Below are 22156 nucleotides of genomic sequence, written 5' to 3' on the forward strand. Positions count from 1 at the left end.
TAGACTAACTCATTGGGAACTAAATCAGGTGAGACATGAAGGGGAGAATTGTGTAGATATCATAGGCATCACAAAGACATATACTTGGTGATACAGTGTGCGTTTCATTAATGCATTTTAACCAGATTTATGTATGGATTAAATTGCTGTTTCACCCAATATGTACTTTTTTTTTTATTTATTTTTTTTATTGTACTTAAGAATGCACATTATTGGTAATTACAGTCGGTTGTTACATGCATTATGTGAACACAATGTAACAACGTGCCTTAATGTAACAACGTCTTGAGGTGTTAAACAGCTCTAAAAATACAACTTAAACTATTATGGACATAATTGAGCCTGACAAGCCTAAAATGAATAAATAACGGAAACCATGTTTTTGGAAATCTCTGAAAAATATATTTGGTCCAAACACTGATTTGCAAAATAAATAAAATGCGACAATAAGGCATTTCATACTAAATCAGCTCAGTATCACTGGAGTATTTATACTAGAAACTACAAAATTCCTCTTTTGCGCATTAAGGCTAACTGCATAAAATAGCTCACATAAGAGAAAATGAGATTGTGTGCTCCATTCATTCATACAAACAGTCAGCATTCATAATATTTTTAAACTAGACCCTTACTAAGGATCACTGGTAACCAATTTTTACAAAGTATCTTTCATGCCTCCCCACATAACATTCTAGTGCAGCATATATCGAGTGAAGCAAGCGTGCACTGTAAGTGTTAGACAACATGAGTTTCTGCTATTCCTCCATAATCGCTTCAGCAGTCGGTTAAGGCGGTTTCTCTCTCTGCCATTACAAAGTCCAACGAGAGAGAGACAACACACCAATAACTAGTTACGTCATTGCTACATGTTCGGAGTCATATCTCCTCAAAAGATTAGGCAATGTTCCCATGTTTGTGGGTTGTCACAAGGTGATTCATATGAATCTATTTCTTTTCATTTGTGAATACACAGTTCATAAATGTAGTGTGGATGAGAATGTCAAGTTCGCCAACATATAAGCATAAAATATCAACCTATATGTGATAGCAGTAAACTGCAAAGATATTTTGGGTGAATCTCGCGAAACCGGTCACGAGTCATATTTCAGTCCAAAATCAAATGAAAGAAATATGAAATACTTTGTTTATAGTAAAAGAAGCCTATTTTTAGAAATATAACATTTTTGCATTGTGACATGATTTTCAGGACAATTTAGCATACTTCCCCCCTATTTTTCATTACTGTAATGCAAAAAGATAATTATATATTATTAAAAGTATTTGTATATCAGGGTAGAATCTGTTGTACTGCTTTTAATATATGGTGATTTCAATAAAAGCAATGCATTACAGTGTCTTTAATGTAATAAGCAAAAATAACTATTACTGTAATCTAATGAGAATTACCATTAGGAATGATGGGAATTTTGGGAAATGGGAAAAGAACTACAAAAGTAAAATGGCAGAAAATGTGCTCAGTTGTCATGAAAATAATATCAAAGCAAAAAAATACATACAATTTTTCCAAAAAATATAGGCTTATATTTTTCATTTGACTCTGGGTTTAAATGCAACCTGGACATGTTTTTGTGAGATTCACCCTTGGTGTGTATAAGGACATATTATGTACATATTTTGGTTATGCAAAAATGTTGGAGATGAATTCACGGAATCGTTTGGCATACTGCTCTGGATGAACCGTAGATATTTCAGCACCAGCCTGAAAAGAAAGAAACAGGATGAATCATGTTGTTGATGGCAAGTCATGTTTAACCTCTTATCTCTGAGAATTAAGCAAAATTATATTGGTTGAGTGTGCATTAAAATGGTTTTCCACTAACGCCATGTTTAACGGTCTTTGCCGCATGGGCAGCTTTCTTCTTAGTGTCATACTGCGTCAACACGTCAATGAGCCCCATGAAGTACACTTCCTTCTGCGGTGCTCCTAGAATCCAACAGAATCACGCATGTGATACAGTGTTATTATCGTTAACGTAAACTACAACGAAAAGTAAATCGAAATTTTTTTTACAACGTAATTGGAAAAAACTGAAACTAAAATTTTCATAACTTGAAAATGAACTACAATCTAATTAAATGGATGACAAATTCATTTTAGTTCCAGTTTTTGATACACAGAATATTATTAAATATAAAAATACCACTAGATAGTGAAAACATTAGAAGGCCCTGATAAATTGAACACTGTTAAAGGGATAGTTCACCCAGCAATATTACATTCTCTCGTTATTTACTCACCCTCATGCCATTCCAGATGTGCATGACTTTCTTCTGCAGAACACAAATGAAGATTTTTGGAAGAATATCCCAGCTCTGTTGGTCCATACAATGCAAGTGACTGGTGATCAGGCCTTTGAAGCTCCAAAAAGCACAAAGGCAACTTAAAAGTGATCAATCAGACTCCAGTGGTTTAATCGATGACTTCTGAAGTGATCCAATTGGTTTTGGGTGAGAACAGACCAAAATATTACTCCTTTTTCCACAATAAATCTTGACCATCAGGATTTCAAGCTCAATTACACTTCCTTGCGCCATCTGTACATGAGTCAAGCACTAGGAAGTGTAATCAAGCTTGAAATCATGATCGTGCCTACAGAATGCAATGGCAAGGTGTACCATGAAAAAGGAGTAATATTTTGGTCTGTTCTCACTCAAAACCAATTGGATCGCTTCAGAAGACATCGATTAAACCACTGGAGTCTGATGGATTACTTTTTTAAGCCTTTATGTGCTTTTTGGAGGTTCAAAATGTTGGTCACCATTCACTTCAGAGCTGAAATATTCTTCTAAAAATCTTTGTTTGTGTTCTGCAGAAGAAAGAAAGTCATACACATCTGGGATGGCATGAGGGTGAGTGAATGATGAGAGAGTTTTCATTTTTGGGTGAACTATCCCTTAAATTATTTTAGTGAATGCATTAACTTTGGCAGCTTTAAAACTAAAATAAAAAGGAAATATACTGAAACACTATAAAAACTGAAGCTAAACTGAAATAAAACTAAAACGACAAATAAAATAGAAATAAAAACCAAATTAAAAATGCAAAACTATAATAACCCTGATGTGATCCCATTTCTCTCTTCTGGGTGTGATTCCACCACACTTCCTCAACTGTACTTCCCCTCCATTTTTCCAGCTAAAACTTACCTGGTGCGCTTTTGACGGCATAAACGTCAATGTAAGGGTCAAATTCTCCAGGACCCAGGGGTTTGAAGGAGTTCATGTAACCAGCGATGCCCTCTGGCGATGTGCCGTAAGAGCCCACCTGCGCGGCCGGAGCGAGGCCGTTCTCGGGCTCCGCATCATCTTCACAACTGGGCTCCTCGGCATCCTCTTCCTCCCGCTCGGCACGTGCAATGTCATGGATGCCTAGCAACAGGCTGTAGTCCATTATCTTCAGCTTCACCAGGAACTACATCACAAGAACACAACGAAAATGTATTTTAGCGCCCTTGCGCAAAAAAAAATTGGTGTCTCAAAATGCTATTTTTAACACTTGAAGTTCTTTTTAACTTGAATTGGCACCTAAGAAAAAAAGCAGCACTCAAGCGCAAGACGCTGAAAAAAACTGTTATACGAGGCGCAACGGTCAAAGACATCCATCTAACAACAATTGAAAAACAGTGCAGATATACACAAAAACATGTTTGGTGTGAACGGTCCCTTACTCTACACAAATTATTATCTGGTTGAAATATTATATTCATAGAAATTTCCATTACTTTTAGGATTTTATTCATTTCCATGACATTTTCCATGACAAATTCCCTGATATCTCCAGGTTTTTCCATGACCGTGGAAACCCTGATGCTTTCGTTTAAATTTCAGAAGCTCAATCTTCTGTCTTTACCTCAACATCTCGGTTCAGCTTCTCCATAATCTTCTCCTTCTGTTCCTCAGTCACATACACCTTCTGCATGTTGTTTCTGAAGTCCATGTCCTTAAACGTGGGCAACTCTTTCACCTGCCATTAGCAGAAAGACAGAGTTTGTTAGTTGTGGTATCTGGCATCTTTGAAATTCTCTTGACAGTTCTTGGAGTGATATCTTACCTTCTCTTTGTCGCTGGCCTCACGATCTATCAAGGAACCCTGAATTAAAAACACAAAGTTAGGGCAACACTTATCAAAATAGCATTCAGGCCCTTTCATTAAATGTACATTACACGGCCAAAAACATGTGGACACCCCCTTCTAATTAAAGAGTTTGGTTACTCCGTTAATACCAGTGAAGATCAATCAGAACTCTACTCCAAACAATGGCATTCTAGGGCATTCGGTTACAGTTTGGGGAGAGCCCTTTTCTATTTCATCATGAAAATGCCCCTGTGCACAAAGCAAAGTCCACAAAGAAATGGTTAACTGTGTCTGGTATGTAAGAAATTGACTGGCCTGCACAAAGCCCAGACCTGAACCCCACTGATCACTTTTGGGGTGAATTGGAATGCCAACTGAAAGCCAAGCCCCATCGCCCAACATCAGTGCCGGACCTCAGTGATACACTTGTGTCTGAATGGGAGCAAATCCCTGCAGCCATGTTACTACATACAGTATAGTGGAAAGCCTTCCCAGAAGAGTGGAAGTTGTTATTGCACCAAAGGGGGAAATTGATGCCTATGGTTTTGAAATTGAAGGTTCATCAAGCACATATGGTGTCCACACATTTTTGGCCACAGAGTGTATATCAGATGCATAGACGGTCCAAAATAATAAAGGACTATCACTATGTGCTCTACTTGATGTGAGCAATCGCGCCCCCTTGTGGCACCAAATCAAAATGGCACAAAACAGTGGGTGCTATGGCCTGTTGATGAAAATCAAAAACGTGTGTCATTTTGGTCAGAATGCTTTATTTCTTTCGTCAAACAAAGAGAAACAACAACCTACAGGATGAAAAATAACTTGCTTTGTCATCAGATGAATTTTCATCCCCAGTGTTACTTTATTCATAGGAATGTATTGTTTTGATTCAAGAATGTACCCAAAGATGGGTGGGACCAAGTGTCTAAAGTTTAAGAACCTGCCTTGACATTGTCAACATTGATCTGAATTTAATATCAGTATCTATGGTGGTTACGGCCCTGTCTTGTTTTGCAACACATATTCATAGCAAACATTCAGTCTCGGTGAGAACAGATCTTTGCTGTTTTGTTTTTTTTGCAAGCACGGCTCAGTGATTGTTTCCATAACTGTCCCCTATATTCATAAACTACTCATTAATCATGTCCACTAAAATCTCTTAAACCTGCTCTAACCTGAAGTGAAACATGATTTAGGAGCTGTTTGCGCTTCGCTTGAGAAGTCAATGATGGGTGACAAGACAAATACAAAACATTTATGCTATTGAAAGTCCACAGTTCCAGTGAAAGCCAAAAAACATTCTGATGATATACAGTCTCTCAGAATAACTCCTACCTTCAGATCGTATTTTCTGTGGACCATGAGTCTGTGGCTGAACATGTTTCTCATGACGATCAGGTACGTGTCCTCGCTCTCCACCGTAACACGGTACATACCCAGAAACTGAGGGAGGAGTGTACTGCCATGGCACTTCACTATATGCTGCAAGAGAGCAAACACAAACTCTATGTATTACATCCACAAGCATACACAAGCTTACAGTTGAATCTCACAAAAACACATCAAGGTTACAATACAAAATCAAAAGGAAAGAAATAAGAAATTATGTTATGAATTAAGAAAATGAAGTCTTTTTTTCTTTTCTTTTTTTTACAAGCACTAAGATTTTTTGCATTATAATCTATTTTCATGACAACCAAGCACATTTCCCCACAGAATTATTTTAATTTTAACATAAATCATATTCTGCTTAAAGACAATGAGGCCTATTTTAGGACCATTAAGATTTATTTTCATAATAAAAGAATTTTAAAAAGATTTTTTTTAATTTTTTTTATACAGAATAAAATAAAAAAAAATTCTGCCTGCACACTGAATTGCACTCTGCACTTTTTTCACCATGCAATTTAAAAATGAATAAATAACGTATTTTTGCTAAACTTTTTGAAGCCTGTTTTCCAATTCAGTGTGCGGACAGCAATTTTGGTATTTTTTACATGTTTTTTTGGCTCCACACACCTGAAGGGATAATAGTGGGACAATATAAGTTTGAGCACAAAAATACTCTCTACTTCATATAATATGAAAAAAGAATATTATATTCTTATATAAGAATATATTTTTTTATATTTTAAAGTTAAATTATTTTTTCATGACAATTAAGCACATTTCTTCTCTAAAACTTACATTTTAAATGAAAGATTTTATTTAAGATTTTTTGTTACTGCTGTAACACAATTTTTTTTTTCAGTGCATCACAGAATTGTTTTGTAAAATTATTTTTAAATAAAATCAGCATAAATAAAAGGTCAAACTAATTAAAAAGTTATTTTTTCACATTAGAGTAATGAGAATGAGATTTTTATTTGCATTATGGTAATGAGAATCAGAGCACTGTGAAGAATGTGCTTCGTTGCAATGAAAAATTTATTTAATATTATATATATATACATACATACACACATACACACACACATACACACACACACACATACACACACACACAGGTGTACAACAATAAAGAGAAGACTCATGGGTGCAGGCCTTATGGGATGAATTGCAAAGAAAAAGCCACTTTTGAAACAGAAAAACAAAAAGAAAAGGTTAGAGTGGCCAAAGAAACACAGACATTGGACAACAGATAATTGGAAAAGAGTGTTATGGATCTTAACCCCATTGAGCTTTTGTGGGATCAGCTAGACTGTAAGGTGCGTGAGAAGTGCCCAACAAGACAGCCACATCTATGGCAAATGCTACAGGAAACGTGGGGTGAAATGTCACCTGAATATCTGGACAAACTGACAGCTAGAATGCCAAGGATCTGCAAAGCTGTCATTGCTACACGTGGAGGATTTTTTGATAAGAACTCTTTGAAGTAGTTTAAGAAGTTCCGATTTTTTTTTAAAAACTGTAATAGTAATTTTTCACGTTATTAATGTCCTGACTATACATTGTGATCAGTTGAATGCCACTTTGGAGAATAAAAGTACCAATATCTTTCCATAAGAGCAAAACCTGTACATTATTCCAAACTTTTGGCCGCCAGTGTACATATACATATATATTCCTTATTTATATTATAAAAATATTTTTTTGTGTGTGTGTGGTTAAATATGACCCAGACATCTTGACCGGTTTTGTGAGATTCATCCCTAAAGCTTACAGTGACAATGTTGTATGTGTAACGGTACATGGGTCATTATTACACATCATGATGGCGCCGCAGATGGCCGCCTCGGTGTGGAGCGCTTCTATTGTTTTGTTATTTTTGTTTGTTTGTCCTGTGTTTAGTAATCTTTTTTCAGTCAGTTTTACCAGAGATGACTGCTGAACATTCGACAGAATACACCAGTCAATATTTTCCCGGATTTTGAATATTCGGACGTTTGTTTGACATTTTAGTCGGAGGCGTGGCTGTGTTGTTTAAACGCGCTAGGAGATGCAGGCGAGGGAGACGAGCAGGCGCGATGGTCAAATTCCGTCGGCGCAGCTTTCGAACAACGCTGCCGAGCATTCATCTTGCAAATCTCCGCTCCCTAACAAAACAGACGAACTACATCTCCTCACCTGCACAAACAAGGACTTTTCAACCTCTGCTACCTTGTGCTTCACAGAAACATGGCTGAGTGAAGCCATTCCGGACAGTGCGTTACATCTGCCGGGCTTCCAGCTGTTCAGAACGGATCGCATCGCGGACTTAACAGGGAAAACCAGAGGTGGTGGAACATGCTTTTACATCAATGAAAGTTGGTGTACAGATGTAACAACATTAAAGAAGATGTGCTGTCCTAATTTGGAAGCGCTCTTTATTAACTGTAAGCCTTTCTACTCGCCGCGGGAGTTTTCCTCGTTTATTTTGGCGAGTGTGTATATCGCGCCAAACGCGTTTCAATGGCGCACTGCAACAGCTGGCTGATCAAATCACAGACACGGAACAACAATACCCGAACTCAGTTATTATTATTCTTGGGGATTTTAACAAAGAAAACCTCACACGTGAACTGCCCAAATACAAACAGCACATTACATGCCCAACCAGAGACAGAAATATACTGGATCATTGCTACACCACAATAAAGGATGCATATCGCTCTGTTCCTAGAGCAGCTTTGGGACTCTCTGATCACTGTCTGGTTCAACTTCTTCCAACCTACAGACAGAAATTAAAATCTGCTAAGCCTGTAGTAAGGACGGTAAAGAGATGGACCAATGAAGCAGAGCTGAAACTACAAGCATGCTTTGACTGCACTGACTGGAGTGTTTTTGAGGCTGCAGACACCAATCTGGACGAGCTCACAGATACTCTTACATCATATATCAGTTTCTGTGAGGATATATGCGTTCCTACTAGGACTTATTTAACATTCAACAACGACAAACCATGGTTTACAGCGGAACTCAGGCAGCTTCATCAGGCCAAAGAGGATGCTTACGGAGTTGGGGATAAAGTCTTGTACAATCAGGCCAGGAACACACTGAATAAGGGAATCAGAGTGGCTAAAAGAAGATACTCTGAGAAGCTCAAAAACAAGTTTTCAGCTAACGACCCTGCATCAGTGTGGAGTGGCATGAAACAACTTACGAATTACAGGACTCCTGCCCCCAACCCTGTGGTGGACCAACAACTGGCTGACGACCTGAATGTGTTCTACTGTAGATTTGAAAGGCCCAATCTCACACCCCACACCCACTCTGACCTTCACTTCACACAAACACCAACACCTCCTGCAACCCCCCTCCTCCCCCCTCCTGCTACTCAACCTGAACTTAAGATCTGTGAGGATGATGTGAGCCGCGTCTTTCGACAGCAAAGGATAAGGAAAGCACAGGGCCCAGATGGCATTTCACCTGCATGTCTTAGATCCTGTGCTAACCAGCTGGCCCCCATCTTCACACAGATCTTCAATAGATCACTGGAGCACTGTGAAGTCCCATGCTGCTTCAAACGTTCCACTATCATCCCCATCCCAAAGAAACCAAAAATCACAGGACTTAATGACTACAGACCTGTCACCTTGACGTCTGTGGGTTGAAATCATTTGAGAGACTGGTGTTGCCCACCTGAAGAACATCACTGGACCCTTTCTATATCCCCTTCAATTTGCTTATAGAGCAAACAGGTCTGTGGATGATGCAGTCAACATGGGATTACATCATATCCTGCAACATCTGGACAGACCAGGGACATATGCAAGGATCCTTTTTGTGGACCTCAGTTCGGCTTTCAACACCATCATCCCAGCTATACTCCAGAATAAATTACACCAACTCTCTGTTCCCTTGTCTATCTGTCAGTGGATTACCAGCTTTCTGACGGACAGGCAGCAGCTTGTGAGACAGGGGAAGCTCACTTCCAGCACCTGTACAATCAGCACTGGTGCCCCCCAGGGATGTGTGCTCTCCCCACTACTCTTCTCCCTCTACACCAATGACTGCATCGCCAAGGACCCCTCTGTCAAGCTCCTGAAGTTTGCAGACGACACCACTGTCATCGGCCTCATCCGAGATGAAAATGAGTCTGCATATTGAAGGGAGGTTAAACAGCTGGCTGTCTGGTGCAGTCAAAACAACCTTGAGCTGAACACGCTCAAACGGTGGAGATGATTGTGAACTTTAGGAGGAACACCCCAACACTGTCCCCCCTCACCATTCTAAACAGCACTGTGGCAGCAGTGGAGTCATTCAGGTTCCTGGGCACTACCATCTCACCTGAAGTGGGGGGAACACATTGACTCCATTGTGAAAAAGGCCCAGCAGAGGTTGTACTTCCTTCACCAGCTGAGGAAATTCAACCTGCCACAGGCGCTGCTGATACAGTTCTACTCAGCGGTCATTGAGTCTGTCCTCTGCACTTCAATAACTGTCTGGTTTGGTTCAGCTATGAAATCAGACATCAGAAGACTACAAAGGACAGTTCTGACTGCTGAGAGGATTATTGGTTGCCCCCCCCTTCAAGAACTATATACTTCCAGAGTGAGGAAAAAGGCTGGAAAATCACTCTGGACCCCACTCACCCTGCCCACTACCTTTTTGAACTGTTGCCTTCTGACTGACGCTTCAGAGCTCTGAGCACCAGAACCGTCAGGCACAGGAACAGTTTTTTCCCTCAGGCTATCCATCTCATGAACAGTTAAATTGCCCCATTGAGCAATAACTATGTGCAATACACAGTTTATTCTTTCTTATATTTATCTAACACATCCAACCTCTTCTGCCATTTCATTCCTCTGGAAAAAAAAAAAAAAAAAAAAAAAAAAAACATTTGCACTGTACATAACAGATTGTATTAGATTTGCACTACCCATGTGTATGTGTGTATGTGTGTGTCTGTACGTATGTGTATAATTCGTTTTTATTTTTTATTATTATTATCTATGTCTTGCTGCTGTTTTTGTATTGTTTTTGTATTGTTGTACACTGGAATCTCCTGTCACCAAGACAAATTCCTTGTATGAGTATGCATACTTGGCAATAAAGCTCATTCTGATTCTGATTAAAATATGGTGACAAACATGTCAAATATAAAAAATATTTGTTTTACTCTATATTGTTTTATACCTTTTTTAGAAAATATATTTGAATTTATCAATTGCCTAAAAAATCAATTGTCCCCTTCATCTGGTACACCACTTCTATGACATTATTTATGGTTATTTATTTTTAACTCATTTTGTTTTCTTAGGTCAAGCATTAGTGCAAGGCCTAACAAGTGTGCAAAAAATGTAAACAAAATAAGTAATTAATCATTTAAATAATTAAAAAAGAATGTTTGTTCCTTGATTTCATGTCATTGGTGTTATTAATTTTAAAAACTTGTATTTTGAAAATACAAAAATCTGTGGAAAGAACTTCCGAGATCAAAGATCAGAGAAAGAAGACGCTGCTCAAATGTTGAACATTTCCCATTGTTCATTTAAATATGTCAGCGGTGTTACATTGTTTAATGTTTATCAAATATTTTTACTGAAAACACTTTATTTAATGGTTTGATTTCTGGATTTTAGTCTGATCAGTGGTGTATGTTTTATTATGCTATTGACACCATAGAAAATTCATCTTTTAAGAGAATTTGTCACTGGTGTTACAACCCTTGCTTCATTCCTGAAACAAAATTAAATCACAAATAAAACAACAACAACAACAATCAAGTTGTCCTTTATGAATAAACAACATCAAGAAGATGTCCCTCAGCTTTATGGGCGAAAAGTGAACTGACTTGAAAATCTAAATATTTTTTAAATCAGAAAGTCAAATTTTTTTAAGAATGACCCACATAGTTCATACACAAGGAGACAACTTTATGTAGCATATGGCACTCAGTACCAAAACAAGGTCACAGGCCTCTTGGCTTAATAATTACAGTATTTTTTTCCCCTGTCTGCTTTACAAAATGTCTGCATGATTGCACACATTATGATCAGCCAGTCTTCAACAACATTGTTACACACTCTGTTGTTTACAACTTTCACTGGGATAGAGGTATTAATACAGCATATTTTAGCACAATATCCAATTGTGCATGGATTATAAAGAATGAAATGTTAACAGCGCTTGTGAAAGCACATATCAGTTTATGATGCAGAATTTACTAACAAATTTGTGAAATTCCTAAAAGCGTGTTAAATTGCACCCTCAGGACACACAGTAAATATATTGGCACTGCAAATGCAGTAGCACAGCCTGGATTAAAATCTGCACATTCAGCTACAATGGAAACTGATAAACCCACTCACACATACTTTTCTCATGGCCGTCACGGCACTATAAACAAACCAGGGGCACCCAAATGCTGAACCAACCCAACACTAATATGCGATTCTTAAAGTTGCACCAAGTAATTTTGTCAACTAAAAAAGTTAGTCACCTAAATAAAATTACTAGTACTTTTGACAAATGTGTTTAAAATGATGTACACTCACATGAGATGAAGAACCATGTCATTTCAGTGACCTAAACAAAGCTGTTTTAGTTTACATAAGATTTTTCTGCCCTTTTCTCCTCAATTTGGAATGCCCAATTCCCAATGCACTCTAAGTCCTCGTGGTGGCGTTGTGACTTGCCTCAATCCGGGTGGCGGAGGATGAATCTTAGTTGCCTCCGTGTTTGAGACCGTCAAGCCGCGCATCTTATCACATGGCTTGTTAAGCACATTACCGCGGAGACGCTTGTGGAGGCTTCACGCTATTCTCTGCGGCGTCCACGCACAACTCACCACACGCCCCGCCGAGAGCGAACCACATTATAAAAACCACGAGAGTCACAGGTTACCCCATGTGACTCTACCCTCCCTAGCAACCGGGCCAATTTGGTTGCTTAGGAGACCTGGCTGGAGTCACTCAACACTCAAAACTATCCTTTTAAATAAACACCCAAATCAACATGCCTGACCATCAGTAAAAGAAAGAGCAATTTGCTTTTTTTGAGGAAGTGAGATGGAACATGAAAATCAATTCAGTGACTGAACAAGTTTTGATGACAGTTAAATGAGGAAATGAATCAAAGGGTGTGTGGATATCAACTAAGTAATAAAACATATCACAATAGCTGGAGAGTTAATTCTTTAGTCTGAAACATTCTCCAAGACAAAGAAATGTCAGATGTGGACAGCAAAAATGTTCAAAAGCCTGCAATTTGTCTGCATTTTTGTGACTTAATTTCAACTAGGGAAGCTAAAGTCTTATCAATACATAAGCATCTCCTTTGATGCAGTAAGAACCAGTTAGTTGGCATACTAATTTCTGGTAGAAAATGATTTTCTTTATTTTTAAGAAAATATTTTCCTGACCAGTATTTTCTGAAATACCTGGTGATACTCGGACAGAATGTTATGCATGTCGGCTACATCTTCACTGGAGATCTGCTTCACTATCAGTGTGCGGTCGTAGGACGTAAAGAGAAGACCTTCTCCCTGTCCCTCACCTCTCGTGGGAGGACTGCGAGTCACGGACACCTGATGGTAAATGCAAGCACAAAACCTCAGATCAGATTCAAACCAAGAATATTTATAACCTTATGCATGCAAAAGAAAAATATCTTGCTAAAATGACAGGTCAAATATATCACGTCACCTGGTAGTCAAGATCTTCAATTCCAAATCTCTCTCTTAAGTTTCTGAAGACTTGCGGACAGTACTCCTTAAATTTGAAATGGCCTGGAAGATTCTCCCTGTAAGAGATAGAAGGGTCATTTCATGTCTCTCGCTCTGTGTTCTACCTGACAGATCTTGCACAACTTCCCATCACCTGAAGGCAAAAACAGGCTGTTTATGGAGAGTGCAGTCAATTACAGGATTCTTTTGGAGCCATTCCTTACACCTATCCACTATCATTACAAGAAAGGTAAACATGCCCCTGCTTATAAGATCAGGTTTACATGCAACTGTAGAATAACAGTACACAAAGACCTAACTGTGCAAAGAAACATAGTTTAAAATAATGATGTGCTTTTGATAAATACTTGTTGAAGAGGTGATTGTTCACTTTAATTTTGGTGTTGGCTTTGAAGTCGTCAGGAAGCAGCATGACTGGCACTGGAACTTGATTTAAATCATTTATCTGGAAAAAGAGGGGGGGGGGGGGGTAATAACTTTTTACATTTGAAATGAACTTTGCACTTGCAGATTTTCCAAATCCCAACACTCAATGCTTGTACTCTTCTGACATGCCATTGCATGAAAAATTCCAGTCTTCTAATTATTGCAACAACCAAAGCTTCATGTTTTTACTTCCCAAGGATCCCCTATTGGAATGTCATAATATGGAACAATCCTAATGGGATTAAAGGGATAGTTCACCCAAAAATGAAAATTCTCTCATTATTTACTTACCCTCATGCCATCCAAGATATGTATGACTTTCTTTCTTCTGCTGAACAAAGATTTTTAGAAGAATATCTCAGCTCTCTAGGTCCACTCAATGCAAGTGAATGTTGGACAGAACTTTGAAGGTCCAAAAAGCATAAAAGACACATAAAAGTAATCAATACAACTCCAGTGGTTAAATCCATGTCTTCTGAAGCGATATGATAGGTGTGGGTGAGAAATAGATCAATATTTAAGTCCTTTTTTTACTATAAATCTCCACTTTCACTTTCACAATGTTCTTCTTTTTTTTTTTTTTGGCCACCTACTGGGCAGGGAGGAGAATTTATAGTAAAAAAACGACCTAAATATAGATCTGTTTCTCATCCACACCTATCATGTCACTTCAGAAGACATTGATTTAACCTCTGGAGTCATACACATTGCTTTTATGCTGCCTTTATGGGTTTTTTGGCGCTTCAAAGTTCTGGCCACCATTCACTTACATTGAATGCACATACAGAGCTGAGATATTCTTCTAAAAATCTTCGTTTGTGTTCTGCAGGAGAAAGAAAGTCATACTCATCTGGGATGGCATGAGGGTGAGTAAATAGTGAGATCATTTTCATTTTGGGGTGAACTATCCCTTTAAACAGGAATTCTCCAAAGATCCTATGGCAAAAACTGACATTCATATATTTATATTTTTTCACTTCATTTATTTTCAAAATTTCAATTTGTCCAATAGAAACTTGTTTGATTCTTAGAGAATTCTAAAACATATTCTTATTCCTGACATCTAGGTGAATTCCTGTAAAAATCCAGTACACAGTTACGATTTTAGGACCAAAAGCCTAAAACTCCCATAGATTTCACCGTGTCCATAAAAGTTACAACAAAACGCATTAACTGTTTAAATGAACTTCAAAACACTGTTGTTGCATTTCAATGCAACAGTTGCATTTACTCAATCCGCAGCATGCAACGAAACAATACATCCGGTTTGCGCGTGACCTCACGCGCCAATACGCACATCAGTACAATGATCGTGTTTTATTAATATTTCGATTTCAGAAAATGTATTTAAATGCTAACTAACACATCTAACTAACTACGCCACTATACGCGCTTGCAGCTAACTGTTAGTCCATAAAATGGCAGTTGTTGTGTGAGATAGGAAGTTAAACACATAACGCCCTACCGAATGATTCACTCCCCACATGAACACGCCGAGCATCGGATCACTCGCGCGGAACACTTTCACCTTCTGCTGCACGAAATGTTTCTTTTTGGTCTTGGTTTTGGGGGCGAGCATGACCATTGGGCTGGAGGCGCTGCCGGTGTTACTGATGGACGCCATCATCACGGTCGGTCGCTCCCCTACGGTCTGTTCTCACTCTCGGATCCGCCTCTCTTTTCGTTTTTGCTCCGGTTCTTCTGACAGACAATCAAAGGTCGAAAAACACAAGCGCTGAGTCACGCGGGCCCTGTTTTCCGCTGTTTTTTAGGACCCGATGGAGCGATTCTTCTTCATGGAAGTGTACTGAACACTAGATTGCTGAAGTGTGCCAGATGCTCCTCCCACAAGTTCAGAGGAACAGAGCTTGATCTAGAATGACAGCTCAGAAGCAAGAAGAATGTGTCGCGCGGCACACGGGCTCTCTGTGTGTGGGTCATGTGGTTTCTGGATGAATTGGACAGGTGAGACAGGATTAGAGGACCTATCTATGGGTAGTACCATATTCAATACACACAAATGGGCAAATGGTAAGCGTAAGGCCCTTTGAAACTTGGCATACTACAACACGAATAGTTCAACTAAAAAATGAAAATTCTGTCTGTTTTTACTAGCCCTTGTGTTGTTCCGAACCTTTTTTCCTTTTTCAAAAGGAGAATGTTTGAACAATCTTCATGCAGCTCCATACATCGTCAGTTCCTAAGTGAGCAAAGCTGTCCATACTACTTGTCAATGGCGGTTGGGGGGCACATGGGGGGCCAGGCCTCTGAAGGCCCCCCCACCAGAACCGGCATTGACAAGTAGTATGGACTACTTTTATGGTACTTTGGTGGGGGGGGGTTCAGAGGCCTGGCCCCCACATGTGCCCCCCACTCACAGTCCCCAACCTCCACCCCCACCCGGTCGGACGATATAACACTCATACTACACCCTCAGGTCAGACAACACTCCACACGCCCCCACCCACCCCACCCCCTCTGGTCGGACGTTACAACACTCACCACACCCACCCAACCCCCCCCCGTCAGACGGAATAATGTGCCACCATAGAATGAACACTGTACCCTGCCCGGCCCCCCCTGTGAAAAAATCCTGGCACCGCCCCTGCTATTGTGCACTATTTTCTAGGTCTTCTGAAGTCATACGATAGATTTGTATAAGACCGAAAATCTTAGCCATTATTCGCTAATAATAGACCCTTCGCTAAGCCCTGCCTTAAAAAGCTTTTCTGACCAATCCTATTTTAGCAACTGTTTCCATCCGCCATTTCTCTGACAAGCATTTGCTTATATCTAATGAGTGTCTGCAGAAGTAATGTGTGTTTGAGTAGTTTTAAGTGGAATTTTATAAAAAACCATAAAAAAAAAATAAACTAGGTCACTTGATATAGGGACACAAGGTATGTAGAGAGGATACTTGCAGTGTTTTATTCTTTCTTTTTTTTTTTTTTAAATCTTTAAATCTCGAGAAGAGCGTGCTGTGGATTAAACTGTCAGCCCTCATTCCCAAATGAACATTTATAACATCAGCAAGAACACCTACATTTGCTCCAAGGTAAATAAAACTAATAACTTAATTTTAATACATTCATGTATTGATTCAGGTCTTAATAAAGGTTATAGTAAATAAAAAGTACACAGGAATGTAGTGAGTGTGTTGTGAGATGTTACAAGCAGTTCTGTTCACTTACACTAATGTTATCAGGTGTGTAATCACTATTAAATGACACTTTTCTATTTTCAAGTGACTGTGACAATCATTTGCCTCGATTCTGATTCACAGTCTTCACAGTTTTCAATCAAATTACTGTGTAGTTAAAAAAAATATTTTACAAAAAACGTCAGATAAATATGCTTTACAATGTCACTCCATTCCAGCCCATGTAAGAATATTCTAATTTCTGTTTATAAGAATATTTTGTAAAAACTGCGCCGTTCACAGCAGTCTCCCATTCATTCCTATGGGAAGTTCTACAAAACTGGTCAAAGCAAGCAACAATAACCAAGGGGGGCGGAGCTTAGCGAAGGGTCAATTAGAAGTGTTTAGTTCGTGAACCAATCTTTTAAGTGAATGAATCGTTTTCGCCCACTATTGTTTCGGTAGTGAGCAACCCTGTGTATTTTAACAAATCAGTTGAATCAATGATTTAATGAGTCTCCCTGCATCCAAAATTGTGTACTGTCAGAGTATGTACTGTTTTTGATGAAGGACGCACTTCTCGGCCAGTAAACCAGTACGTTCTTTATGCATGCGAGCAGTATGAATAGATTCCAGACATACTTCGTCCGGGGACGTGGGTATTGACCCATGACCTGAATATATGACTTAATAACAACAACCGTGAAAATAATCGACTCTGGTTTTGTTAAACAAGCACCAATTAAGAACAAGGAACAACTTTCTTGGTTTATATATGACTTACAGTTGAAAAGAGCCATCTGTCTCGCGGTTCAGCGCTGTTCTTTTAAATCCAGCCTTTTTTAAATTTATTTTTTATCCCCTTTTCTCCCAATTTGGAATGCCCAATTCCCACTACTTAGCAGGTCCTCGTGATGGCGTGGTTACTCACCTCAATCCGGGTGGCGGAGGACAAGCCTCAGTTGCCTCCCGGATTGAGACAGTCAATCCGCGCATCTTATCACGTGCATGTGGAGGCTCATCCTACTCTCCGCGATCCACGCACAACTTACCACACGCCCCATTGAGAGCGAGAACCCCTAATCGTGACCACAAGGAGGTTACCCCATGTGACTCTACCCTCCCTAGCAACCGGGCCAGTTTGGTTGCTTAGGAGATCTGGCTGGAGTCACTCAGCACGCCCTGGATTCAAACTCACGACTTCAGGGGTGGCAGTCAGCGTCAATACTCGCTGACCTACCCAGGCTCCCTAAATCCAGCGGACATACTACTACATTGGCATACTCTTTTTGGCACACTATATAGTAGGGAAGCATGGATATTCAGATGCAACATTACTCATAACACACAAAAGACTCTCATTTGTTGCTACCTACTGGGCTGGCTGGTGTAAAGATGTAATCGGCAAAAATGCAGACTAAAAGAATTTGAACTAATCTTTTGGGGATCAGATCCAAAAGTCTTCAGTCACTGGGATGAATGAAACTCAGTGAATCCGTCAAAAGTGGTTCATATAAAATGTAACTGTTTAATGGTTTAGATTTAAAATAACATGGAACACACTCTTTAATAATTCTGTCATTGTAACACCCTCATGTCGTTCAAAACCCATTTATCCATGGAACACAAAGGGAGAAATTTTTTTATCCATACAAAGAGAATTTATAGTGACCATGGCTGTATGGCTTCAGAAGACTTGGAAAAAGCACATGAGCCATATGGACTACTTTTATGGTACTTTTATAGTTTTTTATTTTTTATCTTTGCTTGCATAGCATTAGGTGATTATTAGTTTCAGCACACATATAGTAAAAACTAATAATAACTTATGTTGCTTACTTTACAAAGTCCAAGTCCCATAGGTATAAACTATGGCATGAAAAGGGCACTGATAAATGCTATATTCTGCTATATGTTTTTACCTTGGAAACAATCTCATGTTCTTGTCGTCTAAATAAACTGTCATGTGCATGAATCTGATATGATACAACAGCTCCTGCTTTCAGAATATTTAAGCTGTTTATTTGCAGGCCAAAATCAAAATAAAGGCTTTATAACCACTATGTAATGACTTGCTTAATGCAATAATATATTATACCCGCATAAATCTTAACTCATAGTAAGCAAAATATGTTCTGGGCTCAGAAAATTGCACTGTCACCCTAGCTAAATTTGTTCAAGGCAATATTCTATTTTCTCACCATATTGCTATATTTTTGCAGCCAACAGCAGGGGACATCTGCTCTTTATTTTTTATTTTTTGCTAATTCAAAGCATTTATTTTTTTAGGGATGCATTGATATGAACATTTTTGGCTGATACCGATTTTAACAAAAACCTGTAGGCTGATACCAATATTTTGCCACTTACCATATTTTCATCACAGTTTTACTTAGGAATGCTTAAAAATTTATGAAGAGTTACAAAAGCTTTTTTACTGTTCTAACAATAAATAATTTCCAATATATATAATTTTCAATATCTCAGCAGTCAATGTCTGCTGGTTTCAAAGCGTTTTGGATGGTTTCCCTCATCATGTAGCCTGTAGGTAAGTGCTGCTTTCGTTTATGGTGGGGGTTTTTCCGTATTAATGTGAGAACGAAAGAATAAAAAGTAAATATTACATGTTCTTATTAGTGCCAACCCTTTTACATATTGTGGTTATTGTTATTTCTGGATTTTGCATTTGAATTCACAGAGATTTTACGAAGTGTGTTACAAATTAATTAAAAATAAATCATCATTTTTTTATATCGCCGTTTTCATGCTTATAACCAATAATTGGCTGATAAATATCGGCAGCTTATATATCTGTCCATCCCTATTTTTTCTCTCTCCCAATTGTGCATATGTGAGATGTCATAGTATTCTTGCTGTTCACTGGAATGCTACAGTATTATTTAATAGTGTTTTCAGTTTTCCAAATTCAGTTTTATCAATGTGAGCTTTTAAATAAGATGCTGCAAATAGTCAATCCTTTTTTATATAGTCAATTTATTTTTCTTTGTGTCAGTTTATTTTTTCTCATAGTTCTTGCACACTATTGGCACTTTTCCACTGCACGTTACGGTTCGACTCGACTCGACTCTGCTCGCTTTACTTTTCTGAGCTTGCTTTTCCACTGCAGTTTAGTGCAGCCTCAACGTGGATGGGATTATAGGCTGATCGTCATAGTTGCGTCACCCCATCCAGCTCTCGTTGGATCCTCTCCTCGGCTACTAACAAGAGGAACGTCTGCACCTCGTTTATTGACCATGCCGTGGTTTTGCGCACAGCCATTTCTTTTTACAATTCGAAAGTCGCGTGAACAAATGATACTGCTATCGCTGTTGTTAACTTTAAAACTAGCGGGTTGATGTCCTGTGTCGCAAATCCAGTGACGCTGGTAGTGACGATTCTCTCCGACCAGTCAGTGACCTGCAGGGTTTTGACGTCACATTTAGTATCGGCTCGGCTCGCTTGGAACCTCGACCGAGGTGATACTAAAAAAAGTACCAGGTACTATCCACAGTGGAAAACCCCCAAAAAAGTGAGCAGAGTCGAGTCCAGCCGTACCGTGCAGAGGAAAAGCCCCATTTGTTTTTTGCAGGTCTTCCTTTTTCAAGGGCCCACAATGACTGGCACATATATTGATACAACAAATTCAGTGTGAGGTACATTTTATCAGACATTATTTTGTGTACTTTTTCTCAATGAATTTGTGGGAATGAGTAAACACTGAATTCTGAACAAAATTTAAAAGCAAAACCAGAATACAATCTGAAACTTTGAAGATTAAGCAATACAATAACACTTTCAAACACTGAAGGGTCAACATATCAACATAAATAATAAAAAAAACCTGAAATGAAATAATAATTTTATAAAAACAAACACATGTACAGCAGTAATTACTCTCTAAGGGGTGTGTTTAAAATGTGTATTTGTCATTTTTTCTAGCCTATTCCTTATTAAGGTGCACCAGTGCATGGTGCTCACTCTCTTAGCAACTAAAATAAGCTCTATTTTGACAATGAAAAACTGCTGACAATATAAAAATACATGGCATTATAGTTCATTAAATAAACCAGCAATATATATATATATATATATATATATATATATATATATATATATATATATATATATATATATATATATAAAATAGCATATTGAAATATATAAAAATATGCCTTACAACTTCTCAAAAAAGGTCAGCCATCAGCATTCAAGAATAGTTCCACCTCATGACACAACCAACCACGAAAAAAACGTACTTATGTACAAATAATCCACAACACGTATTTGCAGTCAGAGTGCCATAGTAATGAAAATGAAAAGATTACTTCCCAAATCACGTGCACATTTGATAATATTTTGATGTCTCGATATGACAATGTGTACAATTCAAGAGTGTGCAAGTCTTCAAGGAAAGTATTCAAGGAAATTTTGTAATACTCCAGAATAAATTAGATGAAAAGGTATATTCCATTTTCTAAAAGGAATAGTTCACCCCAAAATGAAAATTCTGTCATTATTTATTCACCCTCATGTTGTCTCAAACCCATATCCAGGGTTGGGAAGGTTACTTTTGAAATGTATTCCACTACAGATTACAGAATACATGCTGTAAAATGTAATTTGTAACTTATTCCGTTAGATTACTCAAGGTCAGTAACGTATTCTAAATACTTTGGATTACTTCTTCAGCACTGGTAGATTTTTTTCACTTGTTTTGACTATAAAAACTCTGCCAGTACAGTAAGACAAAATACATATGTTAAAAATACATTCTCTGAAAAACCTAAATATCTTATGCAGTGTTGTTTCTAAAACAAGATAAATCCAACTGATCTTGTTTTGAGGATTTTTAGATATTTTTACAGGAAAACAATAAAAAAATTATTATCAAAAATATGATTTTTGCCCTAATATCAAAGGTCTTACTAGAAAAAATAAATTATGATCCAGCATGAATTTTCTTGATAAATAAATATGATCGTGCCTGGTAACATGTGCATGAAAAATGGCTAGAAATAGCATATTAGCTTAGCATAAAGCTGACAATTTACACAAGGTTTATTTCTATTTCTTCTGCTCCAAACTTACTTCAAACTAAGTTTGCTCACATGAATGTAACACATCATAAGAAAGTGTTTCACCGCTGTTCAAATGCACTTTGGATCACATCATTTATATGTATAAATGTTTTCCATCTGAAAGGACTAAATATTAAATGAAACAAATGACAATAAAATGCAAAGTAATCTCTTCAGTAATCAAAATACTTTTTGAATGTAACTGTATTCTAATTACCAATGATTTAAATTGTAACTGTAGTGGAATACAGTTACTTATATTTTGTATTTTAAATACGTAATCCCGTTAGTCCCAAACCCTGCCC

At 38.1% G+C, this 22156-nt stretch overlaps 1 protein-coding gene across 1 annotated transcript; it reads right to left on the reverse strand.

Annotated features, from left to right (window-relative positions):
* Positions 1–161: 161 nt before the first annotated feature.
* On the reverse strand, positions 162–15461 carry LOC127420502 (phosphatidylinositol 5-phosphate 4-kinase type-2 gamma). The gene is made up of 10 exons (XM_051662847.1): positions 15100–15461; positions 13556–13653; positions 13168–13264; positions 12903–13049; positions 5435–5581; positions 4073–4111; positions 3872–3985; positions 3169–3433; positions 1842–1945; positions 162–1720 (listed from the first exon to the last, which is right to left on the reverse strand). Exons 1-10 carry the CDS (start codon positions 15259–15261, stop codon positions 1640–1642), a joined length of 1254 nt encoding a protein of 417 aa, XP_051518807.1. The 5' UTR covers positions 15262–15461; the 3' UTR covers positions 162–1639.
* Between the last annotated feature and the right edge of the window lie 6695 nt (positions 15462–22156).

The sequence above is a fragment of the Myxocyprinus asiaticus genome, chromosome 29 (genome assembly GCF_019703515.2).
Source record: "Myxocyprinus asiaticus isolate MX2 ecotype Aquarium Trade chromosome 29, UBuf_Myxa_2, whole genome shotgun sequence".
Classification (NCBI taxonomy): domain Eukaryota; kingdom Metazoa; phylum Chordata; class Actinopteri; order Cypriniformes; family Catostomidae; genus Myxocyprinus; species Myxocyprinus asiaticus.

Excerpts from the sequence above, each read along its gene's own strand:
- LOC127420502 (XM_051662847.1), bottom strand. The coding sequence starts at position 15,261 with ATGATGGCGTCCATCAGTAACACCGGCAGCGCCTCCAGCCCAATGGTC. Across the intron at positions 13,265-13,555 it reads AACAATCACCTCTTCAACAA|GGAGAATCTTCCAGGCCATT; the intron begins GTATTTATCAAA and ends TATCTCTTACAG. Across the intron at positions 5,582-12,902 it reads TTCTGTCCGAGTATCACCAG|CATATAGTGAAGTGCCATGG; the intron begins GTATTTCAGAAA and ends GCTCTCTTGCAG.